This window comes from Anomalospiza imberbis, chromosome 1 (assembly GCF_031753505.1).
Source record: "Anomalospiza imberbis isolate Cuckoo-Finch-1a 21T00152 chromosome 1, ASM3175350v1, whole genome shotgun sequence".
NCBI lineage: Eukaryota > Metazoa > Chordata > Aves > Passeriformes > Viduidae > Anomalospiza > Anomalospiza imberbis.
In genome coordinates, this window is record NC_089681.1 from 89,980,894 (window position 1) to 90,002,378 (window position 21,485).

The window sequence follows — 21,485 nt, forward strand, 5'->3', positions numbered from 1 at the left end:
AAGATGACGTGAGCCAGGTAAGAGCTTGGGCTAGTACATGGCAGAGGGTACACGGCATCACTTCCTGATGGCTCCTTCTGTGGTGTAAAACTCCAGCAGGCATACACAGGGTATGATAATTGTAAAGGAAAATAAACAAGACTCTTCGAAGGGGTAGTCCAAGTGCAGTCAAAACCACAGACACTTAATTTATAGCTTTCTTCAGCCTGCAGACATCTTAGGAAAATGTCCAATCCACTGAAATCAATAATAAATAAGCACTTTCAGTGGATGCAGGAATTAACTCGTGTTATTTAAAAATGGATTTGAATGCAATTTTGCTGATAAGGCACTCTCAAAATCCTCCTTTGGGGAGAGAATTTATTTTTTGTTTATTTATGAATATCTATGTTAATTTAATACCAGAAAAAGGAAGAGCAATAAATAAAGCCCAAAATAGACACATATTCAAAACAGATATAAATAATATAATTTACTTATAATTGCCCTTGAAAATAATAAACTATTACTCCAATCTTTAACTGCTCAAACTCTGCCAATTATACTTGGAAGATGGAAGAGACATAGAGCCATTAAGTACTGTGCAAGTCCAGACAAGAGTCTGAACACAAGGCTACCTGATACCTAGGCTACCTAGAGATACTGTGGGTTGTACTGCCCAAAGAAGAACAAATGTTTGAGTTTATGTTTTAGGAGGGTCCTGCAACCAAAAGCTTCAAGGAAAAACCAAACTGTTTTGGTTTTTTTTTTTTTTCTGAATTGCTTAAATTGATTCTTCTGATAAGAAGTGTGTGACCTTTACTTAAATGCTATTTCCCCTCTTTTTCCATTTCTCATCTGATTCACCTTTTAAAGTTTATTTTGCAGTCCATCTGGAAACTAGAAGGAATTAAATACTCTTAATCTGAGATGGCATATAGCACATGTATCAAAAGTGAATTTAACAGCAGGGTTTCTATGTAAGAGAAATGAAATAAAATGGGTAAAAATCAAACCTTGATTGCACAGTAACATTCGCCTAGGTATTACTTAATACTTTAATTTTCAGGCAATGAGAGAAGTTCACAGGCCTAGAGATGTGAAAGTGAGTCTCAGAAATTGTGCCACACCTAGTTTGTCTTCTTGGTCTGTTACAAATTAACCAGGTGGGACAACTAACTTTCAAGGAAAATCAATAGTGGTCAATTTTTCTAGTGTAAGAAAAACATATGAAGTCCAACCCCATCAAGACACTGCAATTAAAGGGCCAGTTTGATTTCAGGCTTCTGACTTAAGAATCAGGGAGGCTGAAAGATTTCTCAATCTCTGTTAGAAAATCTCATGATTTTCAATGTGCAGGTGTAAAGAAGATGTCACTAAAAATAGAAGTAATCAAGAAAGTCCCAGCTGCTTACTCTAACTGTGAACTAGACGTATGCAAAAGAAAAACACAAGACTCCCTTCTAAAAAAAGAGTTGATTAAAATTTTAGAGTAATTTATTTTAAAATGCACATTTTGCTTGACAACTTGCAGAACAAATTGTCAGCAGGCCAGGAATAATCTAAAGCATAATAAAAGAGCACAGGAGACGAAAAGTAAAGGGTTTCAAAGTCTCTCCCTTGCCTCACAAGGAATAGGAATGGCCAAAGGAAACATTGCTTGCCTGTTTAGGATAAAACTGAAAGCAATGTTATCCTGGAAGGCTGAGTTGATCAGGGTACCCAGCCACCCCTCAGAAGGACTGATGTTGCTCCTGTTCATGTTTTTCCCCAACGCCACCTCTGCTGTGCTCCCTATGGTGCCCAGGGAATCTGTTCAATACCAGTTCCAAGGACCCTGCAGAAAACCACCTACCTTTGCTTTGGCCAGGTGACAAACCACGCCAGACCCAGCACAAACCTCTGAAGATACAGCTACCATAAGAAACACATCCATCAAAAGAGCAGTGCAACTACACTGCCTTTCTAGGTGGGATGTCTGCTCAAACAGGCAGTTGTGGTATAACTTCTTGGTTGGAGAGCCCATTTCAAATCTAAGTCATTCAGCAAAGTAGTGATATCAAACCACAGACAGCAAATGAAACAATGCTTTCCCAAGAGAAGGGGTTTAGAAATACAGCAGCACACATGCAAAGGAAAATATCTGTTGCAGAATAGCCGACTACCCAAACATCCGTGTTTCTCTGTTAAGCTGGAATATATAAAGCTGTATATAAAGAACTATCAAATTATGATGAGGTGCAAAGAAAAGTCTCTCTGACTTAAAAGGCTAACGATGTGTTGTCTCAAGTTTTCATTTCTTCACCCGAGAAATTTCAGCTTGCACCAGAATATGTTTATATTAAATTCCAAAAGCTGCCATTTAAAATAAATGAATTCTAAAAGCTGTCCTTGACACTCAGCATACATACACACAAATGTTACCAGTTAATTCATTTTACAGAATTGTGACTTCATTGAACAGCTCTTCAACTGTGAAGAAAGATCAAATCAGATAATAGCTCCAGAAGTGACCCTTTTAACTAGGGACCTCCTCACTTCCTACTCATATGCCAGATTTTTCATCTATATAAACAAATACCTACAGGATTTCATGAAAATGAAAGCATTACAGGCAAATGACATGTTCCAACAGAAGAGATATTAGAAACAAAAGTCTGTACAAAGTCTACTTACTTTATTGAAAAGATAAATAACAGCTGCAGGAGCTCCTAGGAAAGGAGAAGGGCAAGGGAGGAGAAAAGGAAGAATGGACAGATATCTCCATAGTAACTACAACTATGAAACTCAGGGGAGAACTTGTCTGAAAGCTGAAAGAAGGATGCTACCAAAGAAAATCGACTGTAATACAACTGGAAAAAAATATGAAACTTCCAAATAATTTTCCACATGGTCAAAGGTCCCTTAAGCTTTAGTTTATTTAATCAGAGCCAAGAACAAATACCAAGAGAGAAAAGCAAAGAAAAAAAGCATAAAATCAAAACATAATGCTGACATGACCATTACTGTACAAATTACTTAACAATAAACATACTGCTAAAAAAACTAAATATACAAATGCTCAGGCTAAGAAGAAAAAAACAATTAGTTTCCCTCAGGAAATTCTGTGCTACTGGATGCAACAATGGAAGAAGAGAAAGGAAAAGCACCACACAAGCATAGGCTAGGTGACATTTGTAAAATTCCTGTTATTATTCTACCCAATACAAGAGACCTGACATGATGCTAGAGGAGATATTTACAATATGGAGATTTATATTCCTCAAATTCAGTCCAGACTTAGAAAACTCCTGCAATCCCAATCTGAGATGCTGGTGACATGGACTGACCTATTTCTGAGCAGTATTCATACAACTCCAAGCCTCTGTCATCCATCTGAGAGTCTCAAGACCCACATCCTTACCTGGAATCTTGATCTAACCTGTAAAAAACATTAAAACCCACACTGCTGTCAGTTTTGGTGAATCAGCAGTAGCCCACATTTATGCTGTCATTTGCAAGGAACATGTTGGGAATATATTCCTATCACCTATATATTGTCCATATCAGCCACATATATTCCTGCTCTGGAATAAATACTGAACAGGATATTCTATAGTTCAGTGTATGCCAAACCAGCATACAGTATGAATATAATCTTCAAAAGCGTATTAAAAAAAAAAAAAACAAACAAAAAAAAAAAACCAAAACAAAACAAAACAACCCACCACCAATACTCTTAAAACTCAGCATATTAGGACACAGTTCCACTTTAAAATATTGGAACGGCAGTCTCTTTTTTAGTATCATTATCTTTGCACAGCACATAGGACCACAACAGATGTAGCAAAGAGTTATGTTAGCACAAACATCAGGCTAGAGTTTTATACCAACAATGGTGTATTTGCATTAAAAAAATTTCTTTCCCGTTGGCAAACAAATTTGCTTTAAAAAGTGTCTTTTTCAGCTATTTCCTATATCATTTTAGAGCAACCTCTCCCTGGTATTAAAACAATCAACATCTGGCCTGTCATACACAAGGGTGAGACATGAATTATGTCAATTACAGTTAGGGATGGGTTATCAGGCAGCTGAAGGAGAACAGACAGTACAACAGAAACAACTCCACCTATCCCATTTGGTTTGGAAGCTTCCTTGATCCCTCAGTGAATAAGTCCAAACTCAAGGTCATGAAGACCTTTCCCTGCAAGTCTGACTTCTGAAAAGAAGGTGGCGGGTGACAACAATAAACTGGAATTGGACATGGTATAACACGTCTCAGGTTGCTATAAATCATATCTTCATAATCATTAAATCATTACTCAAACAAGTTGTTTACATAGCTGCCTACCCACAAAGTTCAAGTGTTCCCAGATTATTGTACCTTGTTATACTTTTGCATGTCAGATAGAAGAATTCATGTCACAACTTCTGTTTGCTCCTTATGAAAATACTGAAAGAATATTAATCACCCCATTTCTTCCTATTCAAACTATATACAATGATCGTCTTGACTTGCATTATAAAGCAGGTAATCTGTCTTTTTACTATTCCTCTGCAAATCCACTCCAATGCACTATTATTGCTTTGTTTATAAGGCTTGTTATTTAAATATAAATGTACAGCACTGAAAATATATTCCAATCATATCAGCATTCCCAGAAGGGGGGCCAGGGGGGTGTTAAAAAAATTATTACACATAAATCTCATTGCCATTTTGGTTTTATTGTGGATTAATGCAGTTCTTCATATGCAAACAACTAGTGCAGATTTTTACTGCCTACTGAAATTAGAAAAAAATAAGAGAAGCACCTGGTTGGTAAGTGGGCTTACATTGTGTTGTAGCAGGCAACAGCTGAACACAAATACATTATATAGTGCCCCAATTAGTGAAAAGACTATTCACTAAAAAGGTCCTGGAAAAACACTTTGATATTACGAGCAGTCTCCTGCTTTCACACCCGAGTCATAATACACTGCTCTCTCCATAACCTACAATACCAAGCAGAAATCCCTCACAAACTTACAAATGTGGGAACAGAATTGACCTTGTTTTACATCTTGCATGAAAGGTGCTAAGTCTAGTGCTAAAGAGATTCATTATTAACTATAAAAACAATTTGACAAAGAGAAAAAGAAAAGGAATAAAAAGAGGGAAAACCCCCCCCATCTCTAAGTCCCCTCAACCTTCTGACAGCTCTACTGCAAGAAAGTCCTTTGCAAATCAAGTTGAAAAGGATGTATCACTAAAAGAAACCACTTAAATTAGCAGCTTGCCTAATATGCAAAAGCTTTCCTACCCTTGACTGGCTTTTTTTTGTGCTGAGGGTGCAAAACAGTTCTGCCAGCCTAGCAGCTGTGCAGCCACCAGCCAAGGGAGTTCAGCATGCTTGTCTACCCCTCCTTGGACACATACTCCCACCACCTTTTCATTTGACAAACCTTAACCCTCCTGTAGCTCCCCAATGAGCCAGTTCAGGGAGTTAAACCGGCATCTAATTTTTTTTTTTTTTAAAGACAAACAGGAGAAAGGAGGAGGCAGCAGGGTGGCAGCACAAGGCAAAGAGCAGGAGCACATCCCATGGGTTGGCCTTGCTATACTGCACAATCACACTTCTGACTGTCACATGCTTGAGACCGTTAGCAGAAAGCTGCTGTATTAATTAAAGGCCTCAGAAGGTTCCTAATAAGCAATTTCTGGCCAATCTAGCTGTGACAGCTTAAAATGCTACTGCTCCCCAGTGGGTTGTTCCTTTCTCCTGCAGCCAACAGCCTTCCCTGCAAAAGAACTGGACAAACTGTCTTCTCCCAGGTGCTCTGCACACCCTTGGCCCAGTGGGCAATGTCCATCCACTCCATTGAGGAAATTTCCCTAACCCTAATTTTTTCATAAACTAAGCCAATATCTTTTTTCCCCTTGAGACAGAGAATATTCTAGCATTAAATTATAAAAATCCCCACTTTGAAGTTTAACAGTTACCAAAATCAGTCACCCTCTTCCTGCCTCACACAGCCCTATATTAACACAACTTTACAATAAAAGAGAAATGCATTTGTGCATTTGGCAATTCCCCCTGTGAATTTCTGGGAAGGAGGCCATGTAAATGAGTAGCCACCTGATTAGTAACAGGAAGCAAGCTATAGCCTATTACCACCAACAATCAACATACTATCACATCAAGTCTGCTCTGCATGTCTCTTCCTCAAAATCTCAAATTAATAAACTAAAACCACTACACTGGGTAAGATGGGCAACTCAATGCTAGAAAACCTACAGCTGTCTCTGCACACTGTTATTAATTGCCAGTGGTTGTAGTCTTTGGAGTTGCCCATAAAAATGAACAAGCATCCTGCACAGACATCAAACACCTTTGGCCCGTTACCCTTTGATTTTCTCAGCTAAGAATCATAGTTGGAAACTGGAGATTCACAACAAAAACATGCAGTTACATGGAAGCTACACTCCTCCTTCAGCAATAACCTTTTCTTCATAGGTTTTGAAAAATGTGTGATCTTTACATGGTGAAGACTACCTGATCTGGTAGTTTATCAAGCCCATATACCAACAGTTTTGCTCATCTCTCACCAAAGCATTGAACAAACCAGGAACTTCTCTCATTTACATGGCAACTAGACAGCAACCCATCGCACAACTGATTCGGTGCAACATGTGAATGCTTGGCTTTTGCCACATGTTAGAATAATGCTGGCACTTTTCACCTTTACTGGCTGAAAGTAATATTTACTACTTAGCATGACCCTGTTGCTTCCCCCTCAGACCTGGCCACTAGTAATACACACAGCTCAGATCAAAGCAAGTGTTTTCCATCCTTTTGAGAGTAAACTCAAACAAATGTAAGTATTCTGAAGTACTGAGCTTACCACTACTGCCACTACCAATCCTCCATAAACTCCATTTACTCTGTAAGAAGGGCTTACAGTTTTTGGCCTTATCTGGAGGCTGTGAAGGGGAAAAACTGTACATGTACTCCTTTTCCTCTTCACCATCATCACCACCAGCAGCTGAAATCTGCAGTGCCACAAATACTGTTACAGTAGAAAATTATACATGTAAAAAAAGAAATGGAGATGGGGAATTTTTACATCAGATGCAAACCTGGTTGTGTAAGAAGATTCCTCCAGTCCCCAGACAGCAAAGGTATTATTTACTGACTACACACTGACTAACTGGAACCATTTGAAGCCTAACAGTGTCAGGCCACCGCAGTCAAAAACCCTGCTCCATCAAACGAAGTATCGAAGTGAGCTTCCAAACAAAATCTGTAGCATTATATCAAATCTGCACACTTTTACCGTAACAGCCATCTCCTCTCTTCCACCACAGTGCTCTTATGGCTCTTCAATCAAGCTATGCTACTAGAAAAGGAGTTGAAAATAAGTAAGATTGATAAACCTTAAGGTGTGCTTGGCTGGGGGTTTTACTTTTGTGTTACTTTGTTTGGCATATCTGTGTGAAATAAGACATACTTGTCAGTGATGTCTTCACTGGTCCGCAGCCAGGCTGGTAGGGATTTACCGCCCCCACAGATGCCTGCCAGCACCTACCTATCTACAGCTAAGTCCAGAAACTCACTGGGAGCATCCACTACCTAGTTTTGACCCAAGCAAAATCTACAACAGGGATTATTGGCACAGTGAGACCAGAAGGCAATGTTCACTGCTAGGAAATTCACCCTCCACTCAGTTTGCTACAAGAATTTACACTTGCTGCTCATGCAGGCTCTTGTACATATTGTCTCTGAAACTGGAGGAGTTTGGATCAATTATAAATGCAAACTAAAACCATACACACGCTGCACACATGCATGAATCCCTATTCCCTTTCTATAAGGTGACCTGCTCCACGCAGGGGGAGAAAATGCTGCCAGGTTAGTCCCTGAACTGATGGACAGGGGCCAGAAGACTGCTAGACACAGCAGCTGGGAAGAGGCAGGAAGAAGAAACTGGGAAAAGATTGCCTCCACAGTACCAGCCTGCCACTACACTGAAGAACTGAAAGGTCAAACCACAGTCTTAAACTACTAAAAAAAACCTGGAGCCCTTTACAACAGATTCCCATATTCACTATGCTTATTTGCTTAGCACCTCTTTCCATCACGAGTGTGAAATACAGGTGACTTATTCCTCTAGAAGATGACAAGTTCAAGCTTCTGAAAAACCATTCCTGCCATGCACCAAAAAACCCAAACCAAACCAAACAACCAAAACCCCAATAAAACCCCACAAGCTATCAAGAAAAAAATAGTAACTTACATATAATGGTTGGTTCAGAGTACCAAGCTACCAAGCTTTAGCACCAAGTACTAAAGCTACAGTCTTTAAAGGTGTATTTTATTACAAGAGTGTCTTTAGTTATACATGCAGCTGAAAAGACAACTGAAAAGTTTGATTTTGAGAAACCCTGGGCAAAGACAAGGAGGACATAACTTCTCAAAATTTGGTAAGCTGAGGCAGTCAACCCACAGATTCCATTTCAGTCCCGTTTGCCCCCTCATCATCATCCTGCACGTCTTTTATTTACCCAATATTCCTGACACAACTCCTTCTGGGATTGCAAGATAACCTGGATTGAAGAAACACTGCATATTCAGCTAAACAAAACAAAAAGCCTAAAAGGAAGTAAGAAGACAACATAAAAACACACAACATGCTCCACTGCAGCTTAAGAGAAGGAACCCAGAAAAGGTCTGTCTGCAAAGAAGAACCTCAAGGAGGAAGAAAAAATAGGTAAAGGTCTGTGTTGGGTGTAAATGGAAACAAAACAAGAATGAACTCCTTCACAGCAACAGAAGTAACAACTGTAATATTATTTCAACAGTTCATGATGCTTGTAGAAGTAGTGAAATTATGCCTTGCCTTCCATGAAAGCCAGAAGAAGTTTTCATCTTGGGTCTGTGTTGGGGCTGGGTTTTGTTGTTGGTTTTAATCTGAAAAGTACCAAAGGCACTGAGCTCCCTATTACTATGTCTGAACCACCTAGCTGTCTCTCAAGGGTCTGAATTCATCCAGCCCAAACCTACCAAATACTCTTCCAAAAACATTTCATCCAGAGTACTCAAGTGCAGTTTCTGGAGACTGGTAATATTGAAACTCTTCTCATTTCTGAAGCTGGACTGTGCAGGGCAGCAGGAGAAGGTACAGCATAAGGGACAAGCCCTCCTGCACTTGGCTAGCCCCAAAAGAGGAAGAGGATATCCCCCTGGTTGCACCAGCAGCTGCTCCTACAACCATACTCTGAACAAGAGATAAAAGTTTCATGCAGGTTAGAAATGTAGAAACCTGTCAAAAAGCCTCAATTAATCTTCTTCTTGCTATTATTTTTAATCTCAACCAGCTTCTTGAAGCTACTCATGGTGAGACCCTGCAAGTTATTATGTCAGCACAGCTGAGGAATGAGGGGACAAACTAAGTGTAGAGGGAAGCAGAAATTCTTTAAGACAATGTGCAAGCAAGAGGCTGGCCATGAAATAATGACCATGGTCTCCCAGGATCACACCAACAGTAGATGTCACCTAAACAGCTCAGCAGAAATAATTTTCAATCCTCTGTTGTATCTCACAAAGCCCAAAATCAGAACACAAATATCTTTGCCCTGAGCAGCAGCAGGATGCAATAAGCCTTGCAAAATTTCTACCAGTATGGAAGATAACATAAATGTTATGTTTATATATCAATATATAATAATATAAATATAAAAGAATGTAAATTAATATTCTGATATGCCTGATGAGCTAAGAGGGCGTATTGGTTAGAGTCTGAGTTTATTCCAGAAAAGATTGTGGGAACCAGGGATGGGAAACACCGGAACAGGAACAGGAGAGTGTCCTCCTCACCCCATCAGACTTCTCAGTGGAATTATAAGGTCATACAGAAAACAGGGATTCAAACTTTTTTGATTGAAAGATAACCGGTGGTGGTATTATTATTATTACTATTATTATTACTATATAGTTCATTTTGGTTTGGAACTAGGATGTGAGAAGTGTGAAGGAAAAAAGGTTGAGGAAGCATTTCCGATTCTCTCTTTTAAGTGGCATTTTCTAGACAGCCTGGTTTTGTTCTTACTTCACAGAGAGGACAACTCCCAGCCGCCTGCATTCTCAGCATATTTTCTGTAATTGACTGGCTTGAGGTCTATGATTTTAACCCACATTTTGCACATTCAGTGACTTCTAGGAAAGAGAAGGCAGCTTGCTGCAGCAGTATCTCAAAGTACTTCTTTGCAACCAATAGCCACTGCACCACATTACTATGCAGTTCCTCTTCTCAGAAGTATATGTTTTGTCCTTTTCTATCTTTTTAACTTTACATGGTTTAATTCACTGAAAACTAAAAATAACAACAGTAACAGTAACTACTTTAGTGATGCTTTCCTTGAAATTGCACACACATACATATTGACATAGCCTGAGAGGCAAAAGCCAGGAGAGGAGAAAGTCTTAAGGCATCTAAATTAGCATTCATCCACTGTAAAATAACAACTGTTTTTCCATGCTTTCCAAAACGGTAACAAGAACCATCTCTACCAATGGGAGAAGCAAAGTTTGCTATATCTTTGCTGTTCATAGAAGGAATCCATGCTGGAAAGTCCATTTATGGTACGGCAGTAGGTGCAACCATACCCTTCTAATAACATAAAAAACAGTCTTAGACAAAAGGGAAAAAGAAGAAAGGCTCTACTTTAATCATAATTCACTACTGACCTTTTCCTTGAGGGCCCTTCTTCAAAATCTGAAGAACTAACATCGTTGCTTGTTGAAGACACTTGCGATGCATCGTCCTTCTCATTCTCCAGCTGTTCTGATCCTGGTCCTAATCCTTTAGATTGGCCATTAGTGAGAAGTCCTGCAAACATGACAAAGGAGTACACAATATTCAAAGCCTGCATTGATTTTATAAAAATTCACATGTGACAATTACAATAGAGAGCTGATGCCCAAAGCAAGTGTCTTGCAAAGAGATAGACTGATAACATTGATTTTGCATAGAGGTACTTCAATAAAAATGTGCCAGCTTCCCTGTTTCTGATTTGGCCAACTCTAACACACCAATCTCAAATAACTATAATATGAGTGTTTGCAATAGTGTTTATAATCTTGTCACATTCAAAACAGGGACACAGCTTAGTCAAATTAATCCTTGTTTTACAAAATTCCTATGACTAGCATAGGTGAGAGTATTTTGCATTTATCTGTGGACTGATATAAATTAAGCTGCCATTTGGTTCAATATGACATCCTCTTCATTCTGGTGCTTCCAACTACTGTCATTTATGATCCTTTGAAAAAAAAATCCTAAATCTCAAAGAAGTGAACATCAAATATCCATTTCCTGACTTTGATTCTTCTGGCCAAGTGTCACTCATCTACCTACAGTAACTCCAGACTGCCAGAAAAAGTACACAGGGCAGCAAAGGTACACAGGCCATAGCTGCCTTCCCTTTTGTGCCTTTTCTCTCCTTGAGCAGTAATACAGCAAGCAGAGTCCCACAGTCACACAGATGGAAAATAGCAATGGACCTCTGCAAGCATAACGTTTAATAAATTTTGTGTATTCTGTGCCACCAAACAACTGCAATATAATGTGATTCTTACAAACAACAGCAGATAGGCAATGAAACCACTCATACTTAAGGAAGAATTAAAATAGTAACATATTCTTCAGCAGGCTTTAGGATGAGAGGCAGGAAACAATTTTATTAGCTTACTATTTACTCAATGTTATAAGAGCTTATTATCAGAAGAGTTGCAATTTAATTGAGGAGAATCCTTTCTCATCTCCCTACCCAAATGGTTTCAGATATGGCATAAGAAAGTTTTATTTCACGGCTGTATTTCCTCAGAAAAATGCTGACAGGACTTCCCTTCCTTAGCAATTCAGTATCTGTAATTGCACCTTAGAAAAGAAAATGTGGTGAGGAAGGTGGCTGGGGGGGTGGGGGGGCTGTGCTTCCCCTTCCAGGATGAGGCAGGCAGTGAGGCTGACCAGAGTACTGCACTGAAAACACTAAGAATTGCAGTTCAAGAATTTCCATCAGCACTAGATCAGTGGCACACCATTTCAGAACCCAGTTTTCAGGAAAATCACCATCCAGCACCACCAATGCACTTACTCATTGCATAATCAAGCACTCAACCAAGCTCAGCTCGAAAGGGACACCAAAGCATAACCAGAGCAAGAGCAAAGACACCTCCCCCAATGAGCTGCTGTCTCTAAGTCCTGGAAGCTGGGCCACAGCTGAAGCCAAATGTTCCTTCCCCACAAGGCCATTTATTCACCGCCCACTTGTCATTATGACTGCCAGCAGGCTCTGAACCTCCCCAGTTCCAATCTAATTGCTCTGATTGCCCATTTTTAAATCCTAATCCAAAGCTTGCATCATATCTCTCTCTTTTTGCCCCCCAATCAAAGTTTGCTCATATTAATTCTGAACTACACCAGTCTTCTCTTGACTTGGGCTATGTGGGGGCCACATGCTGCAGATTTTGTGTGTGCTGTTTTAAAAACTCCACCTACAGAGCAAAAACATGTTCCACTTCTCTTCTGGGGAAGAGTCAGTGAACTGGTAGCTCAATTTTTTTCCTAATACACAGCCCACAAAGCACAAGTTGAAACTACACACCAATTTTTGCATTCAACTGTCTCTTCTAGCCAGCATAAGACTATGAGGGAGAAGTAAAATGACTCAATTTACATTTTCTCTCTATCCTTTTGATATTTCCTTTTCATTAAAGGGATCTCAAACTGTGACCTACCAAATAAAACAAATTTCAGTATCAGCACATACTACAAAAGGGTTTGTAGTGTAAGAACCCAATAAGACGTGGGGTGACAGCATCCCCTTCAAAGCATTCCCAAGGAAATGAAGGCAAACTTTGAAAAAACACTGAACAGATTATATTTCTATGCTGAACTCACCCCCTCTAAAAGCCCTAGTGCCTGAGTTTATTCTTATAAAAGTTTCAACTTTTGCTTTGCATTTTTCCATGAAACCACTACTGATAAAAATTACAATTTTTGAACTCCAGAGAAGTCTAAATCAAGCATATCATTTGAGGCCTGACACTCAGTAACTTAACTCTTATGGCAGAATTTGATTCAGTTTTCCAAAAGCAATATTTGTTCTGGAGACTTGCCATATGTAAAACCCAGGAACCTGAAGTATATGAGTCAAGAAAATCACCTTTCAGCCTGTCAACTTGCATGCACTTGGAAGGCAATTTTTATTCATCCCTTCACGCTGCCAAACCATCAGCTCACTTGGGAGACAAGCATGATTTGTGTTCCTCAAGGAAAAAAAGTATTGGTTTGCCAACCATTATTCACCATAACCAGCACCGTTCCAAGACGCAATAATATTGCTGATAACTGATGTTAGCTATCATCCACTGGAACCAACTAAAACAAGTGCCCTAAAAGAGAGGCATAAAACTACAAATGAGAGATACTGATAAATACTGGGAATGGGTGTCATGTTCTACAGGTTTTCAGGGCCAGCATAATTGCAAAATCCACTCTGAAGTGATGAAAGGCACAATGCAAAGCCTCCTTTCAAGCACTGGAGAGAAAGTACATGCTGAAGCTGGCTGTTATAAAGTTTATTGCCACTCAATCATTTTTATATCAAATGCATTCAGCTTGCCCCCAGATACCTTTTCCTTCAAATACCATTCCTGTTATCTCTAACCGCAATAAGCCACATTCTTTACTGCTGTGCATCAATTGGGAGCTATAAAAGGTCTGGAGGCCCCAGGACAGGATTGGGACCCCACAGCTTTGCCAAGTGATACTCAGGCACTCCTGTCACCAATAATGAGTTGGCATCAGTGCAGTGGACAGGACATACAGGTCTGCTTGGTGCACTTAAGGAGCATCAACCTATGTGGGTCTGACTCTCCAACACCAACCAACCACACTACAGGAAGCAGCAGGCATTCATATTTCTTAAAAGCTGAGTACTGCAGTTGTGTATGTATATAAAGAGAGAAAAGCAGCTGAGTGAGAAAACACTCTTTTGCATAGTCTGGAAAGCTGAACCACTCCAAGGGGTGGCTACTTGAGAGCACTCAGCAACAAGTTAAGGAATCAGCAAGCCCTCAAGAGCCAAATCAAATGAAAGGGACAAACAGTTCCTCTACTGCTTTTCTGTGGTTATGCCTTTCAACCTCTAAACCATGATGCCAGCAAGCCCTGGCTCCTGTCAAAGCCCATGACATTCTCAGCTGTTGAAGAGCTGGCAGAGGCTGCCTGTCCCTTGCCCACTAGGCTCATCTCAGCCCCAGTTCTCACTGCCTTCTCCCTTGGCAGCTGGAATCAAGACCAACCACCAGACCTGAATAACTAGGCAGAATAAATCAGGGTTGATAAAAATAAGACTTTATTTCTGTAATAGAAAATGTTTGTTTTAAAAGTAAAATTAGATTTTGGGGAAAAAAAAACTAAACCTCATTAAAATTAAATTTGAAAGTACAGCAACTTGCATTATAAGTCAGTGTAGGATTTCATATATTAAAATTACTTACATGAAATAATAATTTATATTATACAGAGAAGCTGTGCGTATTTGCTGCCAAAGTTTAAAAAGAGCTGAAACACTGAATGGTTCAGAGTCACTGAGTAAACACTGCCTTAATTAAGTCAGTAATAATGAATTATTTAATTAAGTCACAATACAGGAACTCACGTATCAAATGACATCTATGTTCCCTTAATACACTGTTCTGGTTCTAACTGATCAAGGCTAGACACCTTCAGAGAAAAGCCTATTACTAATTCCTAATAATTAAAAAGAGTGGCTTAAAACCAAACCATGGAGATCTTAACATCCTCTCTAAAATGTATCTTAGTCACATAAATGTCAGCTTCTCAGTTCTGCTGAATTTGTTTTTAAACTTCCACAAAAGCGCAATACCAAATCACAGTTTTAGATACAGGCTGCTTAAAAAAAAAAAAGAAAAATTCACTCCTCAGTATTGAGAAAAAGCAGCAAATGTCACTTTTTCACCTACTCTGTTACAAGCCAGAGAAAGCACAAAAGCCCTTTCTGCATACTAGTCATTATTACAGAGACTTCTATCATCTACTATTTATTTGCCTTCCACACTGAATGTTTTCCTATCTGTCTGTGGCTACAAGTTTGTTTTTTCACATGCAGGAAGGGCTCTGCTATGAGAGCTGAGCCATACCCTCTAGGGTGATCCACACAGAATACGGATATTATGGCTTTACAAGCTGCACACAACGTGCTCCCTCCTGCTCCCAACTGCAGCTCACCACCCCTTTTGCTTCTTGGCTGTAGTTGTTAGCTGAGCAGAGGGCTTGCTGAGCCTACCCCAGCAACTGTGACATCCTGCTCACCAAAACCAGTGTGTAAATAATAGTTAAATCTGCTTAAGTTAGCTTATTACAGGGGCCTTGTGCTGACTCAAGGCCCCTGTAATGGGGGATTGCTCAAGTGGATTGCTTCTCACAAGACCCTAGCAAGTAAGACAACTTTTCCAGCACAGGTGGGGCTTCATTTACATTGGTACACATTTGCTGACCTTACTGTTATTGGTGATACACACACACTTTTAGCAGCAATCTACAATTCTTCTCAACCCTTCTTATGATCTAACTCATCTCTGGTCATCTGGAGAGATGAACAGGCACATGCAGGACAGGTCTTGGGAGCATCTGAAGATGTGATGCAAAATCCCAATACCTGGGAACACACAGTATAATAAAACATGATGTTAACTATAAATGCACAGAAGGAAAACTGATGGGGAAGAGAGGAGCAGAAAGCAGCAACATAAGAGAATATAGCAAAAATGTAAGGGAGGGTTTGGAATTAGTTGGTTTTAAAAACAGATGAGATTGCAATTACTGGTATGTTCCTCATTATTAAAGTTACTGAATAATCAGGAAACCAAAGGAGAGCATCTGAGCAAATTTCAGCATCATGTGGTTAGTTAACTAAGTGGTTGGGTGAAGAGACTTTCACAATGTTTCCAAAACACTATTTCCACATCACTTAACTCTAATGCCAACAAGGCATCTCAGCATGAACATTTCCATGTTCTTACAATAGAGCAACACCTATTTTAGCTCACTGTTTCCCAGTCCTAAGGAAGCTTAGGGGGAAAAAATGCATTCAATTGTATTTCCAGTCAGCTTCCACAGTCAGGGGCAACCCACAAAGCCATTATGTTAGGAAAATCAGCAGTCAACACCCCACAAACACAAGCCAAAGATATCAAAACCATTAAATGACCTAAACAAAGACAATTTCAACATGACTGTATTCACAGCTTTCTATATCAGATAACATCAGAGGGTCCGCAGTCCAGAGGAGCCATCCTGCAGATCTCAACAATATGTGAAATGTGTAACTCTGCTCCTGGGTGTTTCTTGACTATACAAGGACACTCTCTTTCCACTGCCAACAGATTCTGGGTTGGTTTCCCCCTGGCAACCCTTTCCCTGCATTTCCTCCCTGATCCCTGTAAGCTAAACCGCTCTGGGCTGGTAGAAAGTCCAGTTTCCAGGGCAAGCAGCAAAACAAACACAAGTTACAGTAAGTTAAAAAAGGGATTTCCTCAAGACAGCATTCTCACCATGCTAGGATGACAAAGTTCCTTATGAGAGCATGTAATAAATAGCAGGGACTGTATAGGCATAGAACTAAAGCTCTGTTCCCTTATGAAGTAACATGCCTGTTCAAACTTCCGCTGTGCAGTCTTGGGAGTTGTACAGGAAAGTTTTGTTTTAAAGTATTAGTTATTTTTTCTTTCTGCAACATCCCATTTAGGAGAGCTGACACAAAAGTTACAAAGCAAAGGGTTTAACTGCAGTGTTATAAAGTCTGAAGGTCAACCATCCCACACCACGGTCTGGAAGTTTAGCACCACCTGAACATCGACAAACTCTTAAGCATAACCACACCGTGGAAGATGACCAACATGAATTCTATGCCTAAAGTACAGAGAGGGGAAAAACCACTATCTTAATCTCTTTAAATATTTACTCTGGCCACCTGTTTTCACAGAGGTACAGAATGTTTCACACATACTCTATACAGAAATCAAAACCAGCAATAGACTGGTGTCTCACATATACCTCTTGCTTTCCTTTAATCTTGTAGATATTGCCTACTTAGACTTTAGTATAGTCTTTCACACCATTTCCCACACATTTTGCTGGAGAAACAGGCTGCTCAAGGCTTGGATAGGTGCACTCTTTGCTGGGTTAAAAACTGTCTGGATGGCTGGGCCCAGAGAGTGGTGGTGAATAGCTACATCCAGCCGGCAACTGGGCACCTGTGGTGTTCCCCAGGGCTCAGTGTTAGGGCCAGTCCTGTTTAACATCTTCACCTATGACCTGGGCAAGGGGATTGAGGACACCCTCAGTCAGTTCACACACAACACCAAGCTGGGCAGAATATTGATCTGCTGAGGGTAGAAAGGCTCTGCAGAGGGATCTGGAGAGGCAGGAAAGCTGCCCAGCAGAGAAGAACCTGGGGTCACTGGTTGACATCTGGCTGAACAAGAGCTAGTCTGTGCCCAGGTGGCCAAAAAGCCAACAGCACCCTGGCCTGTATCAGCCAGGATGATACCTGTGTGTGTATAGTGTGGCCAGCAGGACCAGAGCAGTGATTGTACCCCTGTACTCAGCACTGGTGAGGCCACACCTTCAGTGCTGTGCTCAGTTTTGGGCCCCTCACCACAACGAAGACATTGAGGGGCTGGAACGTGTCTAGAGAAGGGAAATGGAGCTGGGGAAGGGTCTGGAGCATAGATCAGATGAGGAGCAGCTGAGGAGCTGGGGCTGTTGAACCTGGAAAAAATGGGGTTCAGGGGTGACCTTATCGCATGCTTAAATTGCCTGAAAGGAGAGCAAAGCCGGGGGGAGTAGGTCTCTTCTCCCAGGCAACAAGCAATATGACAAAAGGAAATAGCCTCAAGTTGCGCCAGGGGATGTTTAGAGGGATATTTGGAAAAAATTCTTCATGGTAGAGAGGGTCAAGCACTGGTCAAGCTCAGGGAAGTAGTTGAGGGAGCATCCCTGAAGGTATTTAAAAGATGTATATATGTAACACTTTGGAACATGGTTTAATGGTGGACTTGGCCGTGTTGGGTTAATACTTCAACGTGATTACCTTAGAGGTCATTTCCAACCCATACAATTTTGAACTACAGGGAGCTACAGTTTCTCATAAGCTATATTTTCATATACAAGTTTATTTGCATAGCATAATTAATTAACAGTTTTCACCATTTTTCGTAAGTAACAGACAACCAGCTGCAATGCAATACAAATCTACATTGCGTTGTCTGTAATCCTAAATGTGACTTCTACCAAAATCACCCTTTACACACTAGACTGTGTGCTGAAACACTACAAAAATCTTGGTAGACATGTTAAATAAATACATTAATCATTTGATGCTAAGTTTAAACACACCGGTATCTCTAAAACATCTGCAGTCTGCATTAATCAGCACACTGTACTGAGTTACTGTATTTAGCTGTTGTATAGCTATGCACAAAAGATAATTTAGTTTTATAGTGCAAATGCCATCTGTCACATTGTCACAGCATGACAAGGTATCATATTACATATTAAACAGACAGCATGCTTCAAAAATAAGGCCTATTTTCATGCTCTGGTTGTCTCAGAGACTAAAGAACGGGGTTTTCATGATAGAAACATAATTTAAAAACAAACCACATTTTTCTCTGGGATAAGAGATATGAATTCCCTGTCCACTTTTTTTAGGATAGTTATCATAAAGGCTATTTTAATCTAATTTGGTAATGCAAGACCACAACAATTTTCTGCCTTTAAATAAAAAAGCCACAGCATGAAACCATCATCGTTTATGCCACACGATGCTCTGTGCTGCCACCATGATGGTAATTAACAGTACGTGGGCTTTTCAGATGACAAGTCACTGGACATCAGGTTGATTGTGGTACATAACGGAGCATATGCATAAAGCAGTACCACTATGCCAAAGACTGTTAGCAAATAGCTTCTACAGGCTTCATAACTGACTAGAAGAGTGCTTTTATATGTAGATATACATCATTACTATGGAAGCCAAGCATGAATGACATTACAGAACAAGATGTGTTTGTCAGCCTGTCAAAAGACCAGATCACCAAAGAGAACTGATTAAATAATACAGGTTGAAAGAAGCTCCTTACTCCCATTACAGCACCATCCAAAACCACTACTGAGCAATCAAATACATTTTGTGACTTTGTGTCCTGCATATTAGTCCATTACCTGTGTTAATTGAAATTAACTGTTCTGCTGTTTCCACACAACACTTTCTAGGGTGTTTTGTTTTCATCTGGAGGTGTTCGAATTGAGGTTGGGATGCTATTAAACTCATAGAAACAGGAATACAAAAGTCAAAAATGAACCTAATTTAACTCTGCCAGGAAACTACCCCAGGCCATATTACATAGTTCAAACCCCAGTATGATTTATGAAATATGCACCTAAAAGAAATTTAAAACAAAAGAAATCAATAAAGCACCCGAAAAATGCCTCCCAATGTCTGCACTGTATAAATAGAGAAAAACCTCTCCTGATACTTGTCCATACTTCTGTTATTATAGGTTTGGGGTTTTTTTTAAGACACACTTCTCTGATTAAAGACATTTCTCCACTTGTAAGGATACAATGAAAACTCTGAACCTCTCATTCCTCCAAGTAAACACATGACCTCTTCTGGCACTTTATATTTTATAGGGGCAGAATGGAGGCCATAGCCTGGGCTCCATGATGGTGTGGCCCGGATGAGGGAGGGAACGAGATTAACAAACAGGATGAGCAGAGAAGTAGGTGTTCACTGACAGGTGAAAGAGATAGCAGCAGTAATGCTGACCCAAAAAAATCTGAGGGAACAAGCTCATCTCTCTTAAACTCCCTTCCTACAAATGCAGACAACAAAGTCATAACTTAAAATCACAAATGGCTACACTTGGATTTTTCCAGTATTTTTCCTAATTTTACAGAGGGGAGGCTGGGGGAAAGGAAACCCAAGGAACAATTGTCCTCAAGCCCAAAAGCCAGAGCTGTCCTGAATGAAGTAGAACACAGAAGAGGAAAGAGAGCTGATGATCACCACCCTACCAGCTGCTCACTGTGTGTTATATTGTGCCACTGTGCTACTGAGCTCCTACCAATTGCCCCTGGAGCTGTATGATAAGGGGACAGCAGTAACATTTCTGGAAGGTTGGTGCCAGGCTGTGTAAAAACTATTAAGTTTTGACAAACAAACACAGTCAATTTTATGGTACCATAAACACTCCCTTTTAGCACCAGGGAAATAAGCATCATATATTCTTCCTGTACTTTGACAAGGAATCACACTATTGGACACACACAACTCAAATCCACCTCAGTCCCACAGCCTCCTTTGACTGCAGTCAGAAAGCTTCAAAGGAATAAGGGGACTCGAAATGCAAGCTACAATGCAAGCTCTGATGTTCAGATATGTAGTTGGAAAAGGCATGAAGCCTTCAGCAGAAAACCAGGAACACCAAAACCAGGAAGAGAGCTTGGTTAGGCTGCAGGGACCTGGACTCTGTCCAGATGCAGCCATCACCAAGCAGGTGCCCCTGGAGAGGCCACCTCCTCTCCAGGCACCTCAGCTCACCCAACTATAAAATAAAGGTGGTGAGTTCAGCTTCCGCAGTGAAACACAGGGAGGGGTACAGGCAGTAACCATGGCCTGAGACACAGGACTGGTGTTATTCACATCCCTCAGTGGTGTGAGATTTTGCGTAGAATTTGGTGTTGGACAGAGTGGTTTCATTTCTTGAGTGAAGTGCCCTTAGATTTGCATCTATCCTATAAGACACCTCTCATATGCAACCTGGAAACAGAGTTAAACATGCATTTTATTAGACGGTAAAGACACAAGCAGGTCCACAAAAAATATATTTTTTCTCCATTTAGTTCAAGAATATCAGCAACTGAAATACCAGCATAACCACTGAGAGAGAGAAAAGTCTAAGTTGTTAGGTATTAACAAAATTATCAGTGAGGCATAAATAAAGTCTTCTTTGGTTTTTATGCCAAAACCATCATGGTCTTGTTTATCCTGCCTTTCCTGGGAAATTTTACAGCTGAATGGAAAACCACTGGGGTGATGCCCCATGGGAGAGAGTAAAGAAATACTGCATTATACCTGTGAAATAAATACTTTAAATTTTAAATGTTTTGTTCTTCCTTTTGTTCTTTCCACCTTTTTGTTTTGTTTTATCCATTTGAGAGCTATTTAGAGAAAAGTTACTGACTCTATTTCCAAAGTATTTTTACTTGTCCTTCACAAATACCCCCCATGTGAGGGAAAGAACATGGATGACATTGCTAAATAAGAATTAAGTAAAGCAAGCTAATCACTATTTCAGGTCTTTGTCACACATGTCAATAGGTGAGGGCAATTCCTTCCCTTCCTGAAGCACTTTTACAGAGCTAGCTTAACTGTAATGTAACACAGCAGTCCC

General features: G+C 40.1%; 1 protein-coding gene across 12 annotated transcripts in view; it reads right to left on the reverse strand.

Annotated features, from left to right (window-relative positions):
• Positions 1 to 21,485, reverse strand: part of JARID2 (jumonji and AT-rich interaction domain containing 2) — a 211,354-nt gene that overhangs the window by 79,587 nt on the left and 110,282 nt on the right. For all 12 annotated transcript variants that reach the window (XM_068182904.1, XM_068181278.1, XM_068179713.1 and 9 more), the window contains exon 3: positions 10,683 to 10,824. Coding sequence is in view for 4 of the 12 variants with exons in the window: in XM_068179713.1 (XP_068035814.1) it covers positions 10,683 to 10,824 (142 nt within the window). In the remaining 8 variants the exon portion in view is untranslated. The remainder of the gene's footprint in view (positions 1 to 10,682; positions 10,825 to 21,485) is intronic.